General features: G+C 44.3%; 1 protein-coding gene across 1 annotated transcript in view; it reads left to right on the plus strand.

Moving 5' to 3' along the window:
- LOC105700093 (venom dipeptidyl peptidase 4) overlaps positions 1–20,931 on the plus strand; it is a 236,569-nt gene that overhangs the window by 49,441 nt on the left and 166,197 nt on the right. The window contains exon 2 of the mRNA XM_023433347.1: positions 17,744–18,094. Within this exon, the coding sequence (XP_023289115.1) occupies positions 18,059–18,094 (36 nt within the window). The 5' untranslated portion in view covers positions 17,744–18,058. The remainder of the gene's footprint in view (positions 1–17,743; positions 18,095–20,931) is intronic.

Below are 20,931 nucleotides of genomic sequence, written 5' to 3' on the forward strand. Positions count from 1 at the left end.
GGGGATTTTTTTTTCGAAAGATTGAGTACTCGAGCCTTTGTGTTGGGAAGATTTTTAGCGAATAATGAATATCGCAAATTTTGAATATCGTGCAAGGGGTGGAACCTCGGCGTTTATCCAGAGGGGTGAGACTTTGAGAATCTCACGAGAGATGGGACTTTAGGTATTTCTTTTAGGGGTGCAACCTGGACCATCTTTCGGAAATCTCTGAAAATACAGAACAAAATGTGGGATATGACTAGGACCTCTCTCAAAATTTGGAACAAAGTGTGGAATGACACCTCGCATCTCCCTCAAAGTGTGGAACCTCGGTCTCAGTCATGATCGGATTTCCAGCATCTCTCGAAGTATGTCCTCCTGGACCTCGGTACTTTTTCGACTTGGAATTTCGGAATTTCGGAGGAAATGAAAGGAAGAAAATTGCGACGAAAGAAAATACAGAACAAAATGTGGGATATGACTAGGACCTCTCTCAAAATTTGGAACAAACTCCCTCAAAGTGTGGAACCTCGGTCTCAGTCATGATCGGACTTCCAGCATCTCTCGAAGTATGTCCTCGGTACTTTTTCGACTTGGAATCTCGGAATTCCGCTCGGCGGAGGAAATGAAAGGAAGAAAATTGCGACGAAAGGAAAAAGGAGAGACGGACGATCCGCGGCTAAAATACAGACATCTATGTACATCCACACATATACATAGTCGTCAGTTTCCGTCGAGGTGGGATCTCCTTTATCGGAGAATGATTGTAAAGAATTCGACTCGAGCCCGCGGTGGGGTGACAATTTCGCGAAATAAAATGGGATTGGCCCATCTCGCGGGGGGGAATTCCCCCCAAGACGTCGAAGCGGCCTCGCATTTCGGTGACCAAGCCTCCTTTCCATTTTTCCCCTTTCTCCCTCAATTTCCCTTCCGCCACCTCCCTCTTGATAAAGTCCAATCGACTTCCTTCGTGCCCAACTCCGACTTTTGTTCCATCTCCATGGAACCGAATCAAGAGACCCCCCCCTCCGAATAATTCTTCAAGACCAGGTTATCGAGTTTACCGAAAATAAATCGAATTTCGATACATTCGTTTGGCCGACCAGCGTGATCGATACCTCGAACGAAGCGCATCTGCACCTGGTAAAAAAAAAAACGAGCGAAATGATTTATAGTGACAATTCTGATCGAAAGCCACCGAGATGCTCCCGTTATTTATTTTTATTTTTTTTTTCCACGCGGGATATACTAAATAATAATGCCACGTTGGCGGGACGTACCGCAGAAAAGTTCTTTGTTTAGATAATTTTTTAAATCATGCAAATTTTCTCCCAATTGGGGGTACCGAGTCGTTTCAAACTTCACACAGTGTACGTAGAGACAATAAGCAAGGTCTTGACGACCATGAAATTTGGGATTTTTTAACATTTCTTTACGTCTCCATGGGATAATTCATGGCGCCGCCTCTCGGTGCAAAATTATTAACATTACTTAATTTTAGACTTTCGCATGAGATTCATGTCGCATTAGTCTTGAATTTTGATCGAAAGCCATCGAGATGCTTCCGTTATTTATTTATTTTTTTTTCCACGCGGGATATACTAAATAATAATGCCACGTTGGCGGGACGTACCGGAGAAAAGTTCTTTGTTTAGATAATTTTTTAAATCATGCAAATTTTCTCCCAATTGGGGGTACCAAGTCGTTTCAAACTTCACACGGTGTACGTAGAGACAATAAGCAAGGTCTTGACGACCATGAAATTTGGGATTTTTTAACATTTCTTTACGTCTCCATGGGATAATTCATGGCGCCGCCTCTCGGTGCAAAATTATTAACATTACTTAATTTTAGACATTCGCATGAGATTCATGTCGCATTAGTCTTATCAGGTAAGGTATCATAAGCGGACATCTCGCATCCGATTTCCCTTGACATCCGGTATCCGGAGAGTAAAGATTCGTTGCACCCTTCGACTCTAATATCGATTTTCTGAATTTTAACCGCGGCTTGAAAATAAATCGGGCTTTCGAGCTTATCTCCTATCTCGCGTACCGAGAGTCTGCAACTCTTTCGATCCGTGGGGGGTATCTATCGAAACCCGAGGAATCGGTTTTCGCGATCTAAGGGAGGTTTTGCAAACCGATCGCATCATCCCTTCGAGCTGGCTCGATCTCCTTCTCTTCCACTGCTTAGACGCGTATCGACTCTCCTCGACTTTCGAGGGGGAAACTTTTCCACCCCCTCCCGCCCTTAGTTGCGCATCCCTTCCACTCGGTGTACTTGCTGTGTATGTACCCCGTACATACGGCCTACAGTTTCTAGTTGAATTGCACTCACAGTTCGTCCGTCGAGGAGCTGGATCTATATGTCTGGGGTACGACTCGAAGGGTGGCTTTTCACTTACCCCCTTTCTTTCTTCTCAAGTTCGGCTTTTTATTCAGAAATAATATACCATCTATTGTACGATAGATCTCCTCCTGTCTGTTTTTCTCTCTATCTTGAAGAATCTTTATATTGCGGGACGCAACCGTGAACAATACCCTTTTCGAGTACGTACTCTTAAGGTGTTATGAAAGTACCGAAAATTAAAATTATTAAAAAAAATTTTTCCCCTGACGTGAAAATTTAACACGTGATTACGAAGGTGCTAACGAAGGTCCTGAAACTCGAGGAATTTCATTTTTAGAAGGAAAAAAAATTTATTTATCCGGGACGAGAAACCAGACATTTTTTTTTTAATTTTCGAAAAATTACATTTCTTGAGTTTCAAGACCTTCGTAATCACGTGCTGAAGTTATTCGATGCACCCAGTCTGGAGAAAAATTTTACAATTATATATATATAAAATGACCCTTTCATATGTGCCCATAATTATGAAAGTGGTCTAAGTCAAAATTAAAAAAAAAAAATGAGTTTATCAGTTATTTCACGCCATATTATTTCAAACGAAATTAATTCAATGTAATTTCGAAACAAAAAATATATGACTTAGACCACTTTCATAATTATGGGCACATATCATCTTATGTCACGCAACTTTTTTTTTTTTTTTTTTTCAGTACTTAGACTACCCTTAAGGGATGCGATTTACAAGTACCTCCAATCTCGAGGTCGCGATCGATTCCTCGATAAGCGACGCAGCCATCGAAGTTCTCGAAACTGTCGAAATTTTCAGGGGAACTCGACCTCGTTATGCAGCAAGGAGTGCACATCGGCCAGGGGCGTGTACCCGCGAAGGGTGCACTTTGCATACAGAAGATTCGTAATGCCGGAGCTCGCGACCTCCCCCGTCGCCGCAGGTGTCGCTTTTAAGTGGACTTTTATGCAGCCCAGGTGTATTAGAGTCTCCTGCTCGTAAAGTTAGCATATTCGCATAGTTTGAAAGCAACCTCGAAGGAGGGACGTCAAGGAAATTCTCCACCCCTCCACGTAAGGGTTGCGCGCCGGGACCTGCCGATATTGCGCTCTGCAATTTCGCGTTAAGGTAACCTTGTCGTGTGCTCCCCTGGTTGAAAGAACCCCTTTCAAAGTTGGCAAAGTACCCTGAACTTGTTGCCCACCCCCGCGTTTATTTGGGATGAAATCGTTAGGGGATGAAATCGTCGGGATTTGACGTAATACCACTCCTGTCATGGAAATCGTGAATAAAATCTTCAGGGGGATGAAATCACCTGAATTTTATGACACTTTTGGCTCTTGAGAAGGCCATTACGGGGGATGAAATCTTTTGAAATCTGAAATTCGACGATATTTTAGTCATCCAAGGACTATAATTTGATTTTTATAGCGCAAGGATAAGGACTTGTCCGGCTGAATCGATGTTTCTTTAATCACGTAAAATGGGGAAAAAATTCGTTTCACTATTTATAGGGTTCCCAGGAGTTGGGAAGATTAATCCAGGATTGGGGAGGAATTTTTTTTATGGGTCCATAATCGATATTTACCCCTTGGGGTAGGAGTAGGCATAAAGGGGGTCATATCGTAAAGGGGTCGGTATAGGGATTCCGCGTCCCCATAAATTATGGCAATCCTCGATCGTCTCCTTTTTATTAATAAAAGGGGATATTAAATCCGGATGCCGAGCTCTTGGATGGGGATTGAAAAATCTGGTGAACGAGGAGATGGGGAAGGATCGCCATGGCGGCCATCAGCCCCGACTAACCCAGATTTATTTATTCCCGCCGGGACACCGCACACTTATTTCCGGGAGACTAACCGCCCCTCTCGTGACCCGGAGGAAATCCTCCCTTTGCCTTGGGCTAATAAATAAATGTGTCCGCTAGTCACTCGCCGGCGAGAAATCTTATTTACTCCCCGAGTAATGCGCGTTTTGCGCCTGTACCCTCCCTCAAGGCTATAGGGGAGGGTAATCACCCTGAAAACCTACCCTAATAACTCTAAAAATGAAAAACATCGAAAAACAGCCCCCAAAAATGCCGAGAAAATTTTCACCGATTTTTTGCCGTCGATTTCAAATGATTATTTAATTGTTGAATTTTTTTATTCTAATAGAAATTTCGAACGGAACGGTTTTAGTTTTTGTCGATGTTGAAATGTTGAAAAAGACATTTATAATCATGGGTGTAACCCGTGCGCTTTTTTTAGAGTAATTTTTACGGTGATTAAAAAGTAACGTCGCTTCAGACGCCGGATTAATTCCACTGTATATGTATAATGCACCTTTATCGCCCCCAGTGTAAGTATGTACCTCATTGTAAATTCAATCTTGGGAAAATTGTCCCCTGCGTGACATTTTCCCTCGATTATGCCGCGGATCTCGAGATATGCCCGGAAGTCGTTGTCGCGTTGCATTATGTACATGCACATCCGGAGATGCATGTTGCACCGGATGTCAAGTCCACCTGAGAGTGGAACACCTAGAAAGTCCCTTGAAATTGTCTCGAGAGTGGATAAGGATTTAAACAAATCCTTGATAGTGAAAAATATGAAATGCGACCGAAGGTATAAAATTTCCACATAATTATTGGTAATAATTTAATATATAATAAATCATTATCATAGCTAACTTTCTTTCTAATTTATATTTATAATACAGGGGAAGGACGTGAAGTGAACTCGTGTATTAATTAATTTCAAAGATAATTGAAAGGGTTAAACCAGGTCTCGTAGGTTTCGGTAGTGTCGCTCGGGATGCGTTAATAATAATCCCCCCATAATCCTGGAGATTTTATCGGATAAACCCTCGAGACGTGAGGCGCTTTTAACGATAATGAAATGTTTGCGTGTCGTCCTCGATAAAATTAGGGAAGGTGCAAGGCTCCTCTCGGAGGCTGCGCTGTAAACTTCCCTGATCTGCATACGCGTTAGGTGCACAACCTACGAACCCTAGAGGGTGTCTCGCATTTATTACGGACGCACTCCTCCACCTGTGACGACCAACAAAGCCAGGCACCTTCTTACGAGATCGCCTCCCTTCCACCGATAAAGAAAAGCGGGGAAATTTCAAATTAAAGACCCCCCAAAGACTGGAAAATCCTCTACGGGAAATTACAGTCATTACCTAGAAACTTTTATCAGCCTTCTCTTTCGTGCCAAAAATATTCAAGAGACTTCACGTAAAAAGTATAACATTTCGAAATAACAATAGAATTATTTCTCACCAATTTTTTCGGATTTTTCTTGTATTGTTCTGGTCTATAAATTATCCAAGTTTCATTTGGATAGAGCAATTACTGCTCGCGTAAGGGGTGGCTCACCCCTTAAAAATGAATTTTGTCGAAAAATTCCAAATGCATGTTTCATAATTCTTCATTCCCTACATTTTGACGGTTGTTTCATGAAAATCGGTCGAGTGCTTCTATATGAAACAACCAACTCACCCCCTTGCACGGCCAACCTTGAAGCCTGATTTCACCCCCTAAAACTGTTTATTCGCCGATTAAAAAAAACACGTGCCCCTTATATTTTAGTCCTCTATAACATGATATATGACATTTTAGTCCTCTATAACATGATATATGACATTTCTGACAGAGCTTATCAATTCGTAATATCATCCAGATACAGGAGGTCAACTCTAATAAAACCCCACAAAGGGGGTGATAGGAGAAAAATTTGAAACGCTATAATCTGTAGCAACGAGACACGCGCGACATCTCGTTAAAAAGTGCCTCGAGCCCGATTACGGATAATCGCGAGGTAATTGCGCGCGTTTTTCAAGATGGCCGCTGGGGGTTGGCGGAACATTTCAGGGTGGAACCTTGGGAGGATGGGGGTGCGCAATATTTCTGGGCACTATTCTTTGGACGGGATAGGGGGAAGAAACAATGGCGGACTCCATCGGCCGAGTCGTCGACCATCAACGGGGATGATTCCACCCTTAGCGCGGAGCTTCGCGGGGGGCCGTGGAAAAGGTGCGGACGCATCAGCGGCAATTATCCACAGCAGCCGGTTTATGCCGAGAATAAAGTTTTACGTTTCAGCCCCGAAGCCCGGGGGGAAGCACTTTCCGGAACGACTGGGTAATACGAGTGGGTATACGAGGGGAAGATGCGCGGCTAAGATAAGGGTGGAGCCATCCGCGGGTGCAATCCTTATCAGCTCTGGTTGCGCTCGCGAGATGCCGAGAAAGTCCCCCGCGAGGATTGCGGCATCCTTAACGAGAAATAAAAATTGTCGCCGGTTAGTTTCGGACACTTGGGGAAATCCTTAAATCCTCCAGATAAAGGGAATTGCTAAACGGCAAAAAATGGGTAAAATCACAAAATACATACCTAATAATTTAGAAATTAGTTTAATGTATCTTCGACGTCATTTCCAGCCAAAGTATCTGGAAATATTTGAGATGGTGCAGGTGTTCCATCTTACCTTTTTTTTGTTCTTATTGCATCTTGTCAAATTTTCCTCGACCGTATTTAATAATTCCTGATATTGAAACCATTTACTAAGTTACTAAGAAATAAAAATTGTCGCCGGTTAGTTTCGGACACTTGGGGAAATTCTTAAATCCTCCAGATAAAGGGAATTGCTAAACGGCAAAAAATGGGTAAAATCACAAAATACATACCTAATAATTTAGAAATTAGTTTAATGTATCTTCGACGTCATTTCCAGCCAAAGTATCTGGAAATATTTGAGATGGTGCAGGTGTTCCATCTTACCTTTTTTTTGTTCTTATTGCATCTTGTCAAATTTTCCTCGACCGTATTTAATAATTCCTGATATTGAAACCATTGTGACATTCGAGCGATGGATATGACGGATTTAGTTTAATTCCTAAATGATGTAAACGTTTCAGAATTATTGCAATGCAATAATTGAAAAGTTTGTAAAATATACCGTCTCCATCTTATGTGGTTTAGATAAATACGAGATAACGCCCACCTTCACTTTTTACTTTTTTTCACACTTTCCCCCCATGCCGATTAAAAATTTATTATTTTTTTGTTGATTATCAGTTTGTGACCAGTTATCAAATCTATTATAGAATAATTCCCAGCATCGATGTCATTTTTCAGTCGCATGAATGTTTTTTTTTTCCGACACAACCGCAAAATACGCGTCATAGAAACGTTCCTTTTTTGAGGCTCTTCCGGGAGGAGCTTCAGACCGGAAGTCGAGGTTACTCCACGTCGCGGGAGGGCTTCCCGCGTTTCCGGGAGCCCGGAGCGCAAATTCGATTCTCTCGGGAATCGAGCCCCGAGTTCCACCGCGCGTCTCCGGAAGTCCGGAAGCGGCGTGCACCAACTTCCGGAAGACTCGCGCCCCCGGCGCTGTTTCCTTGCCTCGGCGGAAGTGACGTCGCCCTCCCTCGGGAACCGCTCTCGTATCGCCTTTAAGACCCTGTCCGGGATAAGAGCACCACTCGTCTCCGAGTTTAAGCCTTCTTCCGGGTCGTTCTCGGCCGGTAAAAGGAATTTTAGAGGCCCTCGCCGACGAGCCAGACGCACACCGGAAGTAACTCGGGGACGATTCAACCCTTGCTTTCTTCCGGGAATGTTATTAAAGGAAAATATCCCCTCAAATCAATCGATTCGAATAAGACACTTGAAAATTTCAAAATTTCGGCTAGGACTCGGTGATACCTCCATCGAGAAAAAATCGGGGATGAAACTACCCCATCGATGAAAAGATCATTAAAAAAAGAGAAATCAACGCTGAGTGGGAAAAGTCATCAAGAGAGATGAGTCGCGATTTCAAAATTTCGGCTAGGACTCGGTGATACCTCCATCGAGAAAAAATCGGGGATGAAACTACCCCATCGATGGAAAGATCATTAAAAAAAGAGAAATCAACGCTGAGTGGGAAAAGTCATCAAGAGAGATGAGTTGCGATTTCCCGGTATCTCCCCCAGGGATAAAAAGTCATTTTCATTTACTGACAATCAGTCGACCGGTCGTCTCTCGGGCGAATCGGCGGAGTCGCCACCCCTTAATGCCGAAGAGCCCTTAAACGCTACCCTTCCGGGCCTCCACCGGGACGTGGGCATTAATTCCAAACTGCGGTCGAACTTTAAATTGCCGGGCCGGTTATTGGCCGACTACCAATTCGCCGAAATCGCGATACCACTCGGTCGGATTAGCGGTCGTCAAAGGGAGGCGAAACGACGACCCCGACCACCCCCAGGCGAGTTCGCCCCCTGCGGAGATTTCGCGCGAGAAGCCCCATTTAAGAGGAGGGGTGAAAGCAGAATTCACCCCGGACCCGTTTAGTGCCCATGGATTTTCAGGCGACCCTTGCCTCCCCCAGAATTTCTTTGAAAGATTTTTTAAACAATACCACCCCTTCGATAAAATTCCACATTAAATATATTGATTATAGACATCACTTATTGAGGTGGCGAAACGTTTCCTTGAGAGTTTGAGCCAGCTTTACGCACCTAGAAAAATTGAATTTTTTTCCAAAAACCGAGCTAGCACAAAATTTGCGAATGTAGCACATAATTAGCACACAAAGAGCACAAAATGTTAAGACAAAGAAATTTGAATTTTGTAAAGGTGGGGGTGCCAACTTTACGCACCTAGAAAAATTGAATTTTTTTCCAAAAACCGAGTTAGCACAAAATTTGCGAATGTAGCACATAATTAGGACATAAAGAGCACAAATTGTTAAGATAAAGAAATTTGAAGTTCGGCGAGTGGATATCGTTCGCGATATGCTCCCCCGGTTTCCGCTACCAAGAGAGGACCGGGTTGGAAGGGGATGGTCTCCTCCTTCCCCTGAAACTTACCCCGGCCGGTCCGGTCCGGAAACGCCGCACCGGAAATCCGGGCGCCTGCAGTTGCAGCGAGCGTATCTGGTCATCCATGCACCCCTTCGAGTCCTGCGAGATAGATTTTCCGATAATTTCCACCGCGACATCCCTGTCCCACCCCCTGTTTATCAGAATACGCGAAATAAACAAAACACCCGAAACAAGGCCAGATAAAACGCATACACGCACGAAAGAACTCATTAGAGTGTCTTTTTATATTCATCTACGTTTTTATCTGAAATTCCAAATTAATATGAGAATTCCGAAATTTTCGATTAAACGGGTTGATAAAGAAAATCGGTGCAATTACGAAATAAACAAAACACCCGAAACAAGGCCAGATAAAACGCATACACACACGAAAGAACTCATTAGAGTGTCTTTTTATATTCATCTACGTTTTTATCTGAAATTCCAAATTAATATGAGAATTCCGAAATTTTTGATAAAACGGGTTGATAAAAAAAATCGGTGCAATTGCGAAATAAACAAAACACCCGAAACAAGGCCAGATAAAACGCATACACGCACGAAAGAACTCATTAGAGTGTCTTTTTATATTCATCTACGTTTTTATCTGAAATTCCAAATTAATATGAGAATTCCGAAATTTTCGATAAAACGGAGGTTGATAAAGAAAATCGTGGCAATTGCGAAATAAACAAAACACCCGAAACAAGGCCAGATAAAACGCATACACGTACGAAAGAACTCATTAGAGTGTCTTTTTATATTCATCTACGTTTTTATTTAAAATTCCAAATTAATATGAGAATTCCGAAATTTTCGATTAAACGGAGGTTGATAAAGAAAATCGTGGCAATTGCGAAATAAACAAAACACCCGAAACAAGGCCAGATAAAACGCATACACGCTCGAAAGAACTCATTAGAGTGTCTTTTTATATTCATCTACGTTTTTATATGAAAATTCAAATTGATATGAGAATTCCGAAATTTTCGATAAAACGGGTTGATAAAGAAAATCGGTGCAATTGTTAATATATATACTACCCACCTTCTGTTTGATTAACGTTCGAATTAACGTTCCCGAGATTGCAATCGATCTGTTTTCCCCCAAACTTGGGGATGGATCTCTTTATCAACTTTTCGAGACTACCCCAAAGATTCCTCTCGTTAGGGGTGAAGACGCGAAGGCGACAAATCAGCGCCGATTAAAACCCCCCCCGGCAAAGTTAGCGGGGGTTCCGTGCCGTAACTCACCCCAAGATCTTCGGACACCTTGGCAAGGATCCGAAGACGAGGCCGAAGATGAATCCCCGGGAATTCGGCACCCTCCCTCGATAAAATAAAATTCGAAAGGGTGAACTGGGTCAGGGTCTCGGCGTAAAAGTCACCCCTAAGGTGCAGGGCCGGAAGGGGGAGGTTTATGGGGCTCGTTCGCCCGCCGACACCCCGAGGAAGGGGCTGATAAAGAACGGGGGATGGCGATAGCCCTTAACGTCCGGTACTACCCCGTGCGTGCATTCGGAGGGTGAAATACAGGGCTCGACTCGACAGGTAAAGCTCCGGCTGTCCCCGAGGGGTGGTAGATTTTGGGTGGCGCCGCCGTAGAATCCTCGATCGAGCTCACCCCCTTCGACCCCCTGGAAGCTCCTTATCTATCTCCTCGGGGTGAGCTGTCGACCCGGGATTCCACCCCTGCGGTTTGCGCTCTGGGCTGCTCTGGATCGCCCGATTGCCGGATATCGGATATCGCTCGATATCGCTCGATATCGCTCCAACATCCACTGATTTCGATTTCCGCCCTTACCGGACCCTCCCTTAAACTCGAAATTCGCTTTAAAATTGACCACGAATCTCTCCAACAATTTATTTCAAGAAAAATTTGAAGTTATCCGCCATTTAAGGAGAAGTGAAACCCCCTTCAAATCAGTCGATTCGAATACAATTTTTTTTAAGAGTATTAGATCAAACTGTCCGAAACTTTGACACACCTGATCATCTAAGAATTGTCCTGACACATTCAAAATTTGGATTTTTGGACAAAATTTTTTAACTCAGCCCAGACCAGAACCAAAATGGCGTCGAGCTCTCATATTTCGATCAATATACAGTTATCGAAGGCTCTGATATGAGAATCGAAACGGGTCAGGACAATTTTACGAGAATTTAGAACACTCTGGTAGTCGATAAACTCGCATTTGAACGGGATAAAGTCAAAAAAAGTGTTGTATGCGCTTCTATGCTAAAACGATGGTAATACGAGGTCTCGGGGTGATAATTTAATTGACCTGGAAATCACAGATGGCGCAGGGGTCCCTCTGCAGTCAATTAGGGCCCCAAAAGGCACGAATCCAGAGGATTTCTGGAGTTTTACTTCGATTTCTTTATAATTATTATACGAAAGCGTCAGGTGTAGTATGCCATTTGGTACAATACCCAATGTAATTCGACCCAGCTGTCAATATAAAACCGAACGTCGGCAACGTAGGCATTTAGAAAAATCTTCTTCATCGACGTCGATCAAGTTCCTCGACGTGTTTCACTTCACCTTAACTGCTAGAAAATTTCATGATTGCTCCGAAGTTCCGCGTGACTTTAAAGTGCCCAATTGTTTAAAGAATTGCCGATTGTTCTAAAATTTCTAACGACTATAAAATCTCTTTTTATAAAGAAAAATTCTTGATTATTCTAAATTTCCTCCCCCTAAAATACTTAAAAATTCCTCCTGGCAGGGTTAAAGAGTCATCAATAGGGGGGGATTGACTCGGGGAGCACTGTTTACGTCATTTCCGGCGCGTCCCGGGTTTGCGGGACGCGTTTCCGGTTGCGGGGTGTTCCTCCCCATGCGGCCGGGAGAGTCGGCGAATCGGAGAGGATTAAATTGTCGGCCGACCGAAGAATTGCGCGCGTTTACGTCGGGCCCGCAATTTGCCGAAACGTTTTCCGAAGTTTCGCTGACCCGCATGAGAACAAAAAGCATGCGCGTTTCGGCCGCATGCGGGGGCGCGGGTTTGCACGGACAAGCACGCGCCGCCCGCCTGCGGAAAGATATTTCTCGTCCCGGACGCATCGCTTCGATCGAAGGGAAATTACTTTTTCTCTTTCTTTCTTTTTTTAAATTCGTTCCAAAATTAATTTCTATACGCGCGGAAAAATGCGGATTATTTTGATAATCCACTCGACATTTTTCAGCAATTTCTTTCCCTCACACGCCAGTAAAAAAAAAAATAATGAAACTATAAACATGAAGGAAAGTAGGGATTAATTTTATTCTTTGATTCATAAAAATATTAAAATCCTCCCTGATTACTGGATTTATCAGAAAATATTAATTTATATCATTTTCGATCATGCCTGGAAAAATGTCAAAATCTTGGCTTGGAAAGATCAACGTTCTGAAATTTATGAAAAAAAGTAAAAACCCTGCCTAATTAGGATATTGATAAGAAAGTACTCATTTCTATCTTTTCCGGTCACCTCTGGAATAATGTTGAAATAAGAGCGATGCGGTTTTTAATTGGAAAATCTCATCTACGCGGGTCATTTTCGACCTCGCGGAAAAGTCGACGCAATTGTTTGGAAAAATCGAAGAAGGGTGCTTTTTTAATTTTTTTTCCGCCCCCACGTAGTTTCTCGTTACCGTCGCGGTTATTACACTTATTACCCTTTTGCGTGAATTTTCTCTCCATGGCGAAGAAAGATGAAAAATGGCGGATCCAGTTTTCACGCGCGGCAAGTTGGCCGACACAAATGCCGCGGAAAACTTTCCAATTGGATCAACATGTCCGCCGCGCGCGTTTCCGCAGAACTTCAGGCATTTTGTGTGCGGATTTCATTCGCGATATCCAGTTGTGCGCCCCTGGGAAAATAATACTCGAAAACCGTAAGCTCTGTAACAGCCTCTCGCGCGTAATGCGCGGCGAATTTCCAGCAATTACTAAAAACAAAGTCGACCAGCAATCACCGGGAAATCCTCGGAATAACGCTCGCTAACTCCGGCACGACCTTAAAGCCGCTGAAAAAATTCCCAAAGCTGGATAAAAATTAATAAATCCAAGAATACCGTACTTACTCCCCTTAGAAATTAATTTTATCACTTTCTTCAATGCCTATATCAAAACCATATACAATATCAGGAAGTACTTCCGATGATTTATTATTATTATTTTAATAATATAGAATAATTCCTGAAATATCTATACGAGGTGGTTTTCTCGTAATTTCCTTTAACTGCGATAACGACGTTCAAATTCCCCGAGGGATATTCCTGTGTAAATGTAGCAAAATCCTGGCTACGAATATTATCAAGAATTCCAGGAATTTTCCGCGGAATTTTGGAAACTTTCTTGGGGGGTGGAGAAAACCCGGGTAGGGGGTAATTTCTAGTGCCAAATCTGTGTGGGGTACTGTAATAATCGGGTCCACTGGGGGGGTTCGTAAAAGTCGGGGGTGCGCCACCGGGGAAATGCCGAAAGTGTCGGAAATAGGTTCTTCCAAAAGTTGGGGAGGTCTCAGGGGGTTGCGGAATAACCTCCCCCGGAGTTTTTCCATTCCGGGGGGCTTGCCCCCACGGGGGGTCGTCGGTGTGCCGTGATTTGGAGGGGGCAATCAATTTCCAGGAATTTTGCGGGCCGAGTCCAGGAATTATGCAGCGGCAAGTACGTGCCAAACGGTCCTTGTTTTGCGCTAGTTAAAAGTTGGTACGGGTCCAGAGATAATAGAGGGTGGGGACAGGAGCGTCATTTTTATCCCGCGATCCCGAGGGGGAGGCAGGGGGTTGTCAGGGAGCCAAGTGCCACCCCTGCTAAAGTAACTCCAGGAATCGATGGGCTTGGAAAGGGGTTACGTACAAGGGAGGATTAAGACGAGACATTTTCGGGGGTGAACACCCCTGGATTCTTGAGGCGGGGGATCGATCCTAAGAGTCTGATAATTAAACCACCCTTCGTGTAATACTCCCGATTGACTGATTCCCCCCTGTCGCAGCATTCAGCTTTTTGACAATATTCAGAAATTTCTAGCCTCGATCTTGAATTTCAATGTCAGGGTTTATTTCAGGGTGTCGGTCCCTCAAATCGAAGAAGGGCGAAACCGCCCTTCTTTTAATTTCATATTCATTTAACCATCTTCCTCCAGCAGAAAATTCGGAAAAAAAGACCTGGAGATTTTTCGACATTTTTCAAAATCTCACGAGAGATTAAGGGATCACGTACACCATGAAGAGCTCCCGGAAGAACCGTAAAGACGTTCCCATATCCAGGATCGGTGGAGTCGAGATAAACTCACATTTGGGAGCCGATTAAGACACGACCCTGAAGACCCTGATCGCCGTCGAATTTTTCTCGTTGAACCCAATTCCCTCTTCAGGGTTTCTTCGAGGCTAAAAAGCTCGAAGAAAATTGTAGAAAAACCTTCAAGAGCTCTTCGGAAGATTCTGCAAAATCTCTCGAGAGGGTTCTTGACATCTCCAGATCCCCAGCACCCTGAAGAGTACCCTGAGGACCCATGATAACGTACCCCTGTCCATAATCTCTAGCCTCGAGATAAGCCCACACTTGGGAGCCGATTAAGACGCGACCCTGATCGCCGTCGAATTTTTGTCATTGAACCCAGTTCCTTTTTCAGGGTTTCTTCGAGGCTAAAAAGCTCGAAAATATTTTCCAAAATTGTAGAAAAACCTTCAAGAGCTCTTCGAAAAGTTCTACAAAATCTCTCGACATCTCCAGATCCCTAGCACCCTGAAGTGTACCCTGAGGACCCATGATAACGTACCCCTGTCCATAATCTCAAGACTCGTGATAAGCCCACACTTGGGAGCCGATTAAGACGCGACCCTGATCGCCGTCGAATTTCCTCGTCGAACCCAGTTCCCTCTTCAGGGTTCATCCCCGTTCACGGCGATGGAACACGATAACACATCTTCCACGTGAGAACCCGCGGCACCCGGATGGTGCCCCACCTGTGAAAAGAATCTCCCGAAGCCCGATATACGTCCGACAGCAGATTTGTCTCGGGCCGTTGAACGATTTTCCTTTTCCATCCCCTTATCCGACCCGCCTCACCCCCTGATAACCGCAGAGTGCGTCAGGGTGGGTTTCCACGAGGAAATCCGGTTAGGACGGCGACAGTCCGGCCAGCCTAACCAGGATTTATTATCCCGAAATTGCGCCCCGTCGGACTTCCAGCTTTTCCGGTCGAGTCTGATTCATCCTAATTTCCTCCGACCTATTTCCAAATCAAAGGAAATTCGGGACTCGGTTTATACGTCATAATTAACTCGATTCGCAATTTGGCAAGATTTAGTCCCGCCGTACATTTCGGGCTGATCGGATCCCATGCGAGTCGATTAGGTAACCGAATGACGGTGGGCCACCTCCCATGGGTTCGTATCAAATACAATTTAATTGGATTCCCGGGTCCAATTTCACGGAATTCAATTTTATTTCAATTAATTGCACCGGCGCCGATTCGTTGTGCTTTTTAAGGTGGAGTGAAACACCCTTCAAATCAGTCGATACGAATACCACACTTTTTTTTAAGGGCATTGGACCAAACTGTCCGAAACTTTGACACACCTGATCATCTAAGAATTGTCCTGACACTGATTGAAAATTTGGATTTTTTAAGAAAATTTTTTAACTCAGCCCAGACCAGAACCAAAATGACGTCGAGCTCTCATATGTCGATCGATATAAAATTATCAAAGGCTCTGATATGAGAATCGAAAGGGTCAGGACAATTGTACGAGAATTTAGAACACTCTGGTAATCGATAAACTCGCATTTGAACGGGATAAGGGGAAAAAAGTGTTGTATGCGCTTCTATGCTAAAACGATGGTAATACGAGGTCTCGGAGTGAAAATTTAATTGACCTGGAAATCACAGATGGCGCAGGGGGTCCCTCTGCAGTCAATTAGGGCCCCAGAAAGCTTGAATCCAGAGGATTTCTGGAGTTTTACTTCGATTTCTTGATATTTATTGCACGAAAACGACAGGTGTAGTATGCCATTTGGTACAATATTCAATGTAATTCGACCCAGCTGTCAATATAAAAACGAATGTCGGCGACGTAGGCATTTAGAAGAATCTTCTTTATCGACGTTGATCAAGTTCCTCGACGTGTTTTACTTCACCTTAATTCCAGGTTTTGGGAGCTCGAGCATCGATGCCTCGCCAATTTATTTCTACTGGGGAAATTTCTTCGGGGATTAGTGGAGACTTCTTGTAATGTTGAATTTGAAATTTCATTCGACTGTCTTGTCTCGATAGAACCCTGAAGTCTCGGTGAAGTTGTCGAAGTAGGGGCGCCGGAAGAAATTCGGATGCACTTTTTGAGCCGGAGCCAAATGTCGCCGGTGTGCAATTTGTGTCGGTCTGGAGAGTCCCTCGGGAAAGGGTCGGAAGGAACAAAAGGGGAAAAAGGGCAGAAAGTGACAAAGATGCTCGGAGACGCAAGAGGACGATGCAAGGACTTGAGAAATGGCAAATGCACTTCACCGGATGACTTACGCGAAAAAGTTCTCGAGACCCTTTCCTCGGAAGGGTTTCCCCCCGAATCGAGAAAGGGGTGAAAATCATCCCTCCCATTTCGCGAAAAGTTTCCGGAAAATCAGTCCGTATTAAAAAATGACTCTTTGATTTACCTCAATTGTACCTCGTTTTTATCGCCGAAGATAGACCCAAAAATAAAAGTTCATCGAAGTGAATTCTGGTAATGGAAATTTCCTCAGAAAATAAATACAGCCATTTTCCAATTGAAGATTTAAATGTCATTTTTTATTAGATGTTTCGTTCGAAATCAAATACGCATTTCCACAAGTCTGGTTCAATGTGAAAATTGATTATTCCGATCGACCATCCACGCGGAAGGGGATCTGCCTTGATTTTTCCCGATTTTTCCTGAATTTTCAGACCAACTGGACCTTCCGAGTCTGCACCTGACACGGATGCAAATTGAGATATCGATTTATAATTTAGCACGTAATGTCGATAGATCCAGATCCGAGGGAAACCAATTGGAAATAGTTGATCGCCGATCTTCAATTTTTCCAACTGTCCAAAACCGAACCGCACGTACAAATGTCCTTAAATATGAAAAAAAAATGGTTTTTCCTCCCATTTTGCGGGGATCTGCCTTGATTTTTCCCGATTTTTCCTGAATTTTCAGACCAACTGGACCTTCCAAGTCTGCACTTGACACGGATGCAAATTGAGATATCGATTTATAATTTAGCACGTAATGTCGATAGATCCAGATCCGAGGGAAACCAATTGGAAATAGTTGATCGCCGATCTTCAATTTTTCCAACTGTCCAAAACCGAACCGCACGTACAAATGTCCTTAAATATGAAAAAAAAATGGTTTTTCCTCAATTTTGCGAAAATGAAAAATCCAGGAGGAGAGGCCGGGCTATTTACGGTTCGATTAAATTAACAAATACCGATAGTAGCGATTGGAAAATGATTTGGGGTCGTTTCTCTCTTTTCTTCGTCTCTAATCTTTTCTCTCTTCGGAAGCTGCAATTGGAGCAATCTTTCATTGCGCTCAGTTCAATGAACACCTTCGTTGGTCCCTTTGCAGATACAGCAGTCATCGATCTATTGATTGGCGGAATCTGCCTATCCTGATCAGCGATTCACCCGATTTTCCAGCCTATATTGGAAATAATCGAGTCATTAATTGATAATCGAAGACCACGGCGATTCCTCCCGATCGAAAGTACAATGGATCCATGCCCGAATGTGCAGAGCAATCGATATCGGAACCGATCGATTGCTTAGTCCCAGTGGACAGAACGAGGGCACGATCGAGAGATCGATTCGGTGACATCGGAGATCCTGCAGGAAACTCGGGAAAAGTGGGGATTTGGTCTTACAAGGATATTTCTTGACCAAAATGGCGACCGGCATTGAAATCGCTGACTCCAACCAGGTACGTCTTTTTTTTTCTCTCGACAGATCAAATCTTCACCGATTTACCTGGATTCACTAAAATAATTCCCTTGGTAATTTCATGAGATTTGAGAATCGGCATTTCGGCTCCCCTGGTTTAATTAAGATTTTCGCTAATTACTTGCCCAATTCGACGGATTAATTGAAAGTGACTTGTACCCGCTTTCCGAAATTCGGCAAAGGGATTGCGATCTGTGTCACGTGAGAGACCGATTGATTTAATTTCCTCGTAAATTTTCTCCCTTTCGCCGATTCCGAAACGAGTGTTTATACTCATTTGCTCGTCGCGGTGGATTTACGCGGCCGATAAATTTCGGCGGATGCGACGCCCGATTACTCGTACATCGGCGACGCGAATCCCGTGAAATTGCCCAACGAGAGAAATTCGGCGATAACTTATTTCCCAGCTTCCGTCCATTTTTCCCTCCCCCGTGAAGGATATTTTTATTTCCCCCGAACTCCGCCGTTTCTCATTCCTCTGGGAACATTCCCCCCCTCAGGATGCATCGAACAAAGAGCCGATCAAAAATCGTCGGCCATTTTGTTTCCCCGATTTCTTTACTCGAGTATAGACATTTGACGTTTCGCGGCAGCGTATCTATATTAATTTTTTTTCAATTCTATCCAATGAACTATTTCCAATTATTTTCAATTACTTTCGAGTTACTAGTGGTCGAAATACGATGCGGAAAAAAAAGTTGACTTATATTCGAGAACGGGGAAGCCCGAGATAAAGAAACAAAACGTCGCGGATTTTCCGACGCGTCAGGTGGGAATTCAAATTTTCCCTCCACTCGCGCGATTCTTGCGAGTCGCCCCTTCGCGATCTCATTTTCGCGTTCCCATGGTGTACTTCCAATATCATCGCCAAGGAATTCTATTTCGGAATTCCTCATATCGGTGGATGCGTTCCTCCACCCGATCGATTTTATCAATATTCCCAGCGATTTTCACTGATACCTTGTATCTACACCCTTGCGGAATATATATTCCGATATATAATATTATTATTAAATGTATACAATATACATCCCCTAGTCTTCAGAAATGATATGAAAAGTTGAATTCTTCCTAATTTTTTGACTTTGCATTTATCCACCCCTTATCGCATGTTGCGGCTTATCGGATCATGGTTAACCCGCAGGAATTGTTAATGTAAATTAATTGCATTATATGTCGAGTCAAGGGGATGGAAATGGTCGCCACGAGTACTGCTTCTTAGGGGGTGAGAACGGACCTCGCTTAGATAGTTGGATGTTCCCAAGGAAATTTTGTTTCATGGGGACAAATACGTAAAATAATAACGCAGGCATTGTTGATATAAATTAGTCACGTCATCCGTCAAGACGAGGGGTGGAAGTGGCCGCCACGTGTAGTGCTCTTCAGGGGCTAGAATGAACCGCGCTAAGGGAGGACTCGCCATAGCAATAAGACACCAAGGAGGAGCAAACGAAATTATCCTCCCCCGGGATAAATTTCCGGCTACATTTGTCTCCCCCCGGAAGCCGGTGTGAATTAAGCGTCGAAGCCCGTGCTCGCGACTAATTCTTCTTCCCACCCCCTGGGGGTGGTTCCGCGCTATCGCGTAAAATGGGATTATCCCTCGGGACGTGCAACCGGACGCCACGTTCCCCTTACGCGGGATCTTCGATTTTCCCTCCTGAACAAAAAAAAAGAAACAGTCCTCGGGATACACCCCTAAACTCTCTGCATTAAAAAAGAATAAAAAAAAGATCTTCCGGATGCACCCCTAAACTCTCTGCACCTTAAAAAAGAATAAAAAAAAAGATCTTCCGGATACACCCCTAAACTCTCTGCATTAAAAAAGAATTAAAAAAAGATCTTCCGGATGCACCCCTAAACTCTCTGCATTAAAAAAGAATAAAAAAAAGATCTTCCGGATGCACCTCTAAACTATCTGCGCCTTAAAAAAGAACAAAAAAAAGATCTTCCGGATGCACCCCTAAACTCTCTGCACCTTAAAAAAGAATAAAAAAAAAGATCTTCCGGATACACCCCTAAACTATCTGCGCCTTAAAAAAGAACAAAAAAAAATCTTCCGGATGCACCCCTAAACTCTCTGCGCCTTAAAAAAGAACAAAAAAAAGATCTTCCGGATGCACCCCAACTATCGTACGCCTCTCTAATCTGCATCTCGAGGGAAAGAAATGAATCCTTCGGATGCACCCCTAGAGCCCCGCGATGCGCCCCTCTAATCTGCATCGGTCCCTCGAAAACACCCCCGATTTTAATCCCGAGGGTTAATTCCCCCGAGTCGGTTCGTCCTGGCACTCGGGACCACTCGAGTCCTCCGGGAAATTTCCATCCCCTGGAGGACTAATTTAAAGGCTCCCGAGGGTGTGAGACGGACGAGGTGGCCGCTTCGGGGTGTGTCCGCGCCGTAACTCCGGCTCGGTCGAAGCGCGCTGCAGCGAACTGCAGCACGCCGAAGCGCACTCCGCTCGCTGGGAGATTAACGCGAAGGAGCAGTGCGTAAATCCACGTAATAACCCGGGTACCAAGGAGAAGACGTAAGCTGCCGCAGTGGCATGTTTCCGCGGTGCAGCGCACTGCAGCGCGTGCTGCACCCCCCCTCTGCGATCCTTGCATCGCTTGCAGCAAGGTGCAGCGCGCAAGGAGAGAGAATGGTCGAACGACTGTCCCGGTCGTAAAGCTGTAACGCGGCGCGTGCGTCGTGTGGTGGGTGGGAGTGGGTGGAAATGGGTGAAACTAGGTGCGTGGAAACAGGTGGAGGTGGGTGGAAGTGGGTGGCGGTGGGTGGCGGTGGGTGGCGGTGGGTGGCCGCGCGTTACGGGG

This window comes from Orussus abietinus, unplaced genomic scaffold (genome assembly GCF_000612105.2).
Source record: "Orussus abietinus isolate OABI.00-Male unplaced genomic scaffold, Oabi_2.0 scaffold113, whole genome shotgun sequence".
Lineage (NCBI taxonomy): Eukaryota > Metazoa > Arthropoda > Insecta > Hymenoptera > Orussidae > Orussus > Orussus abietinus.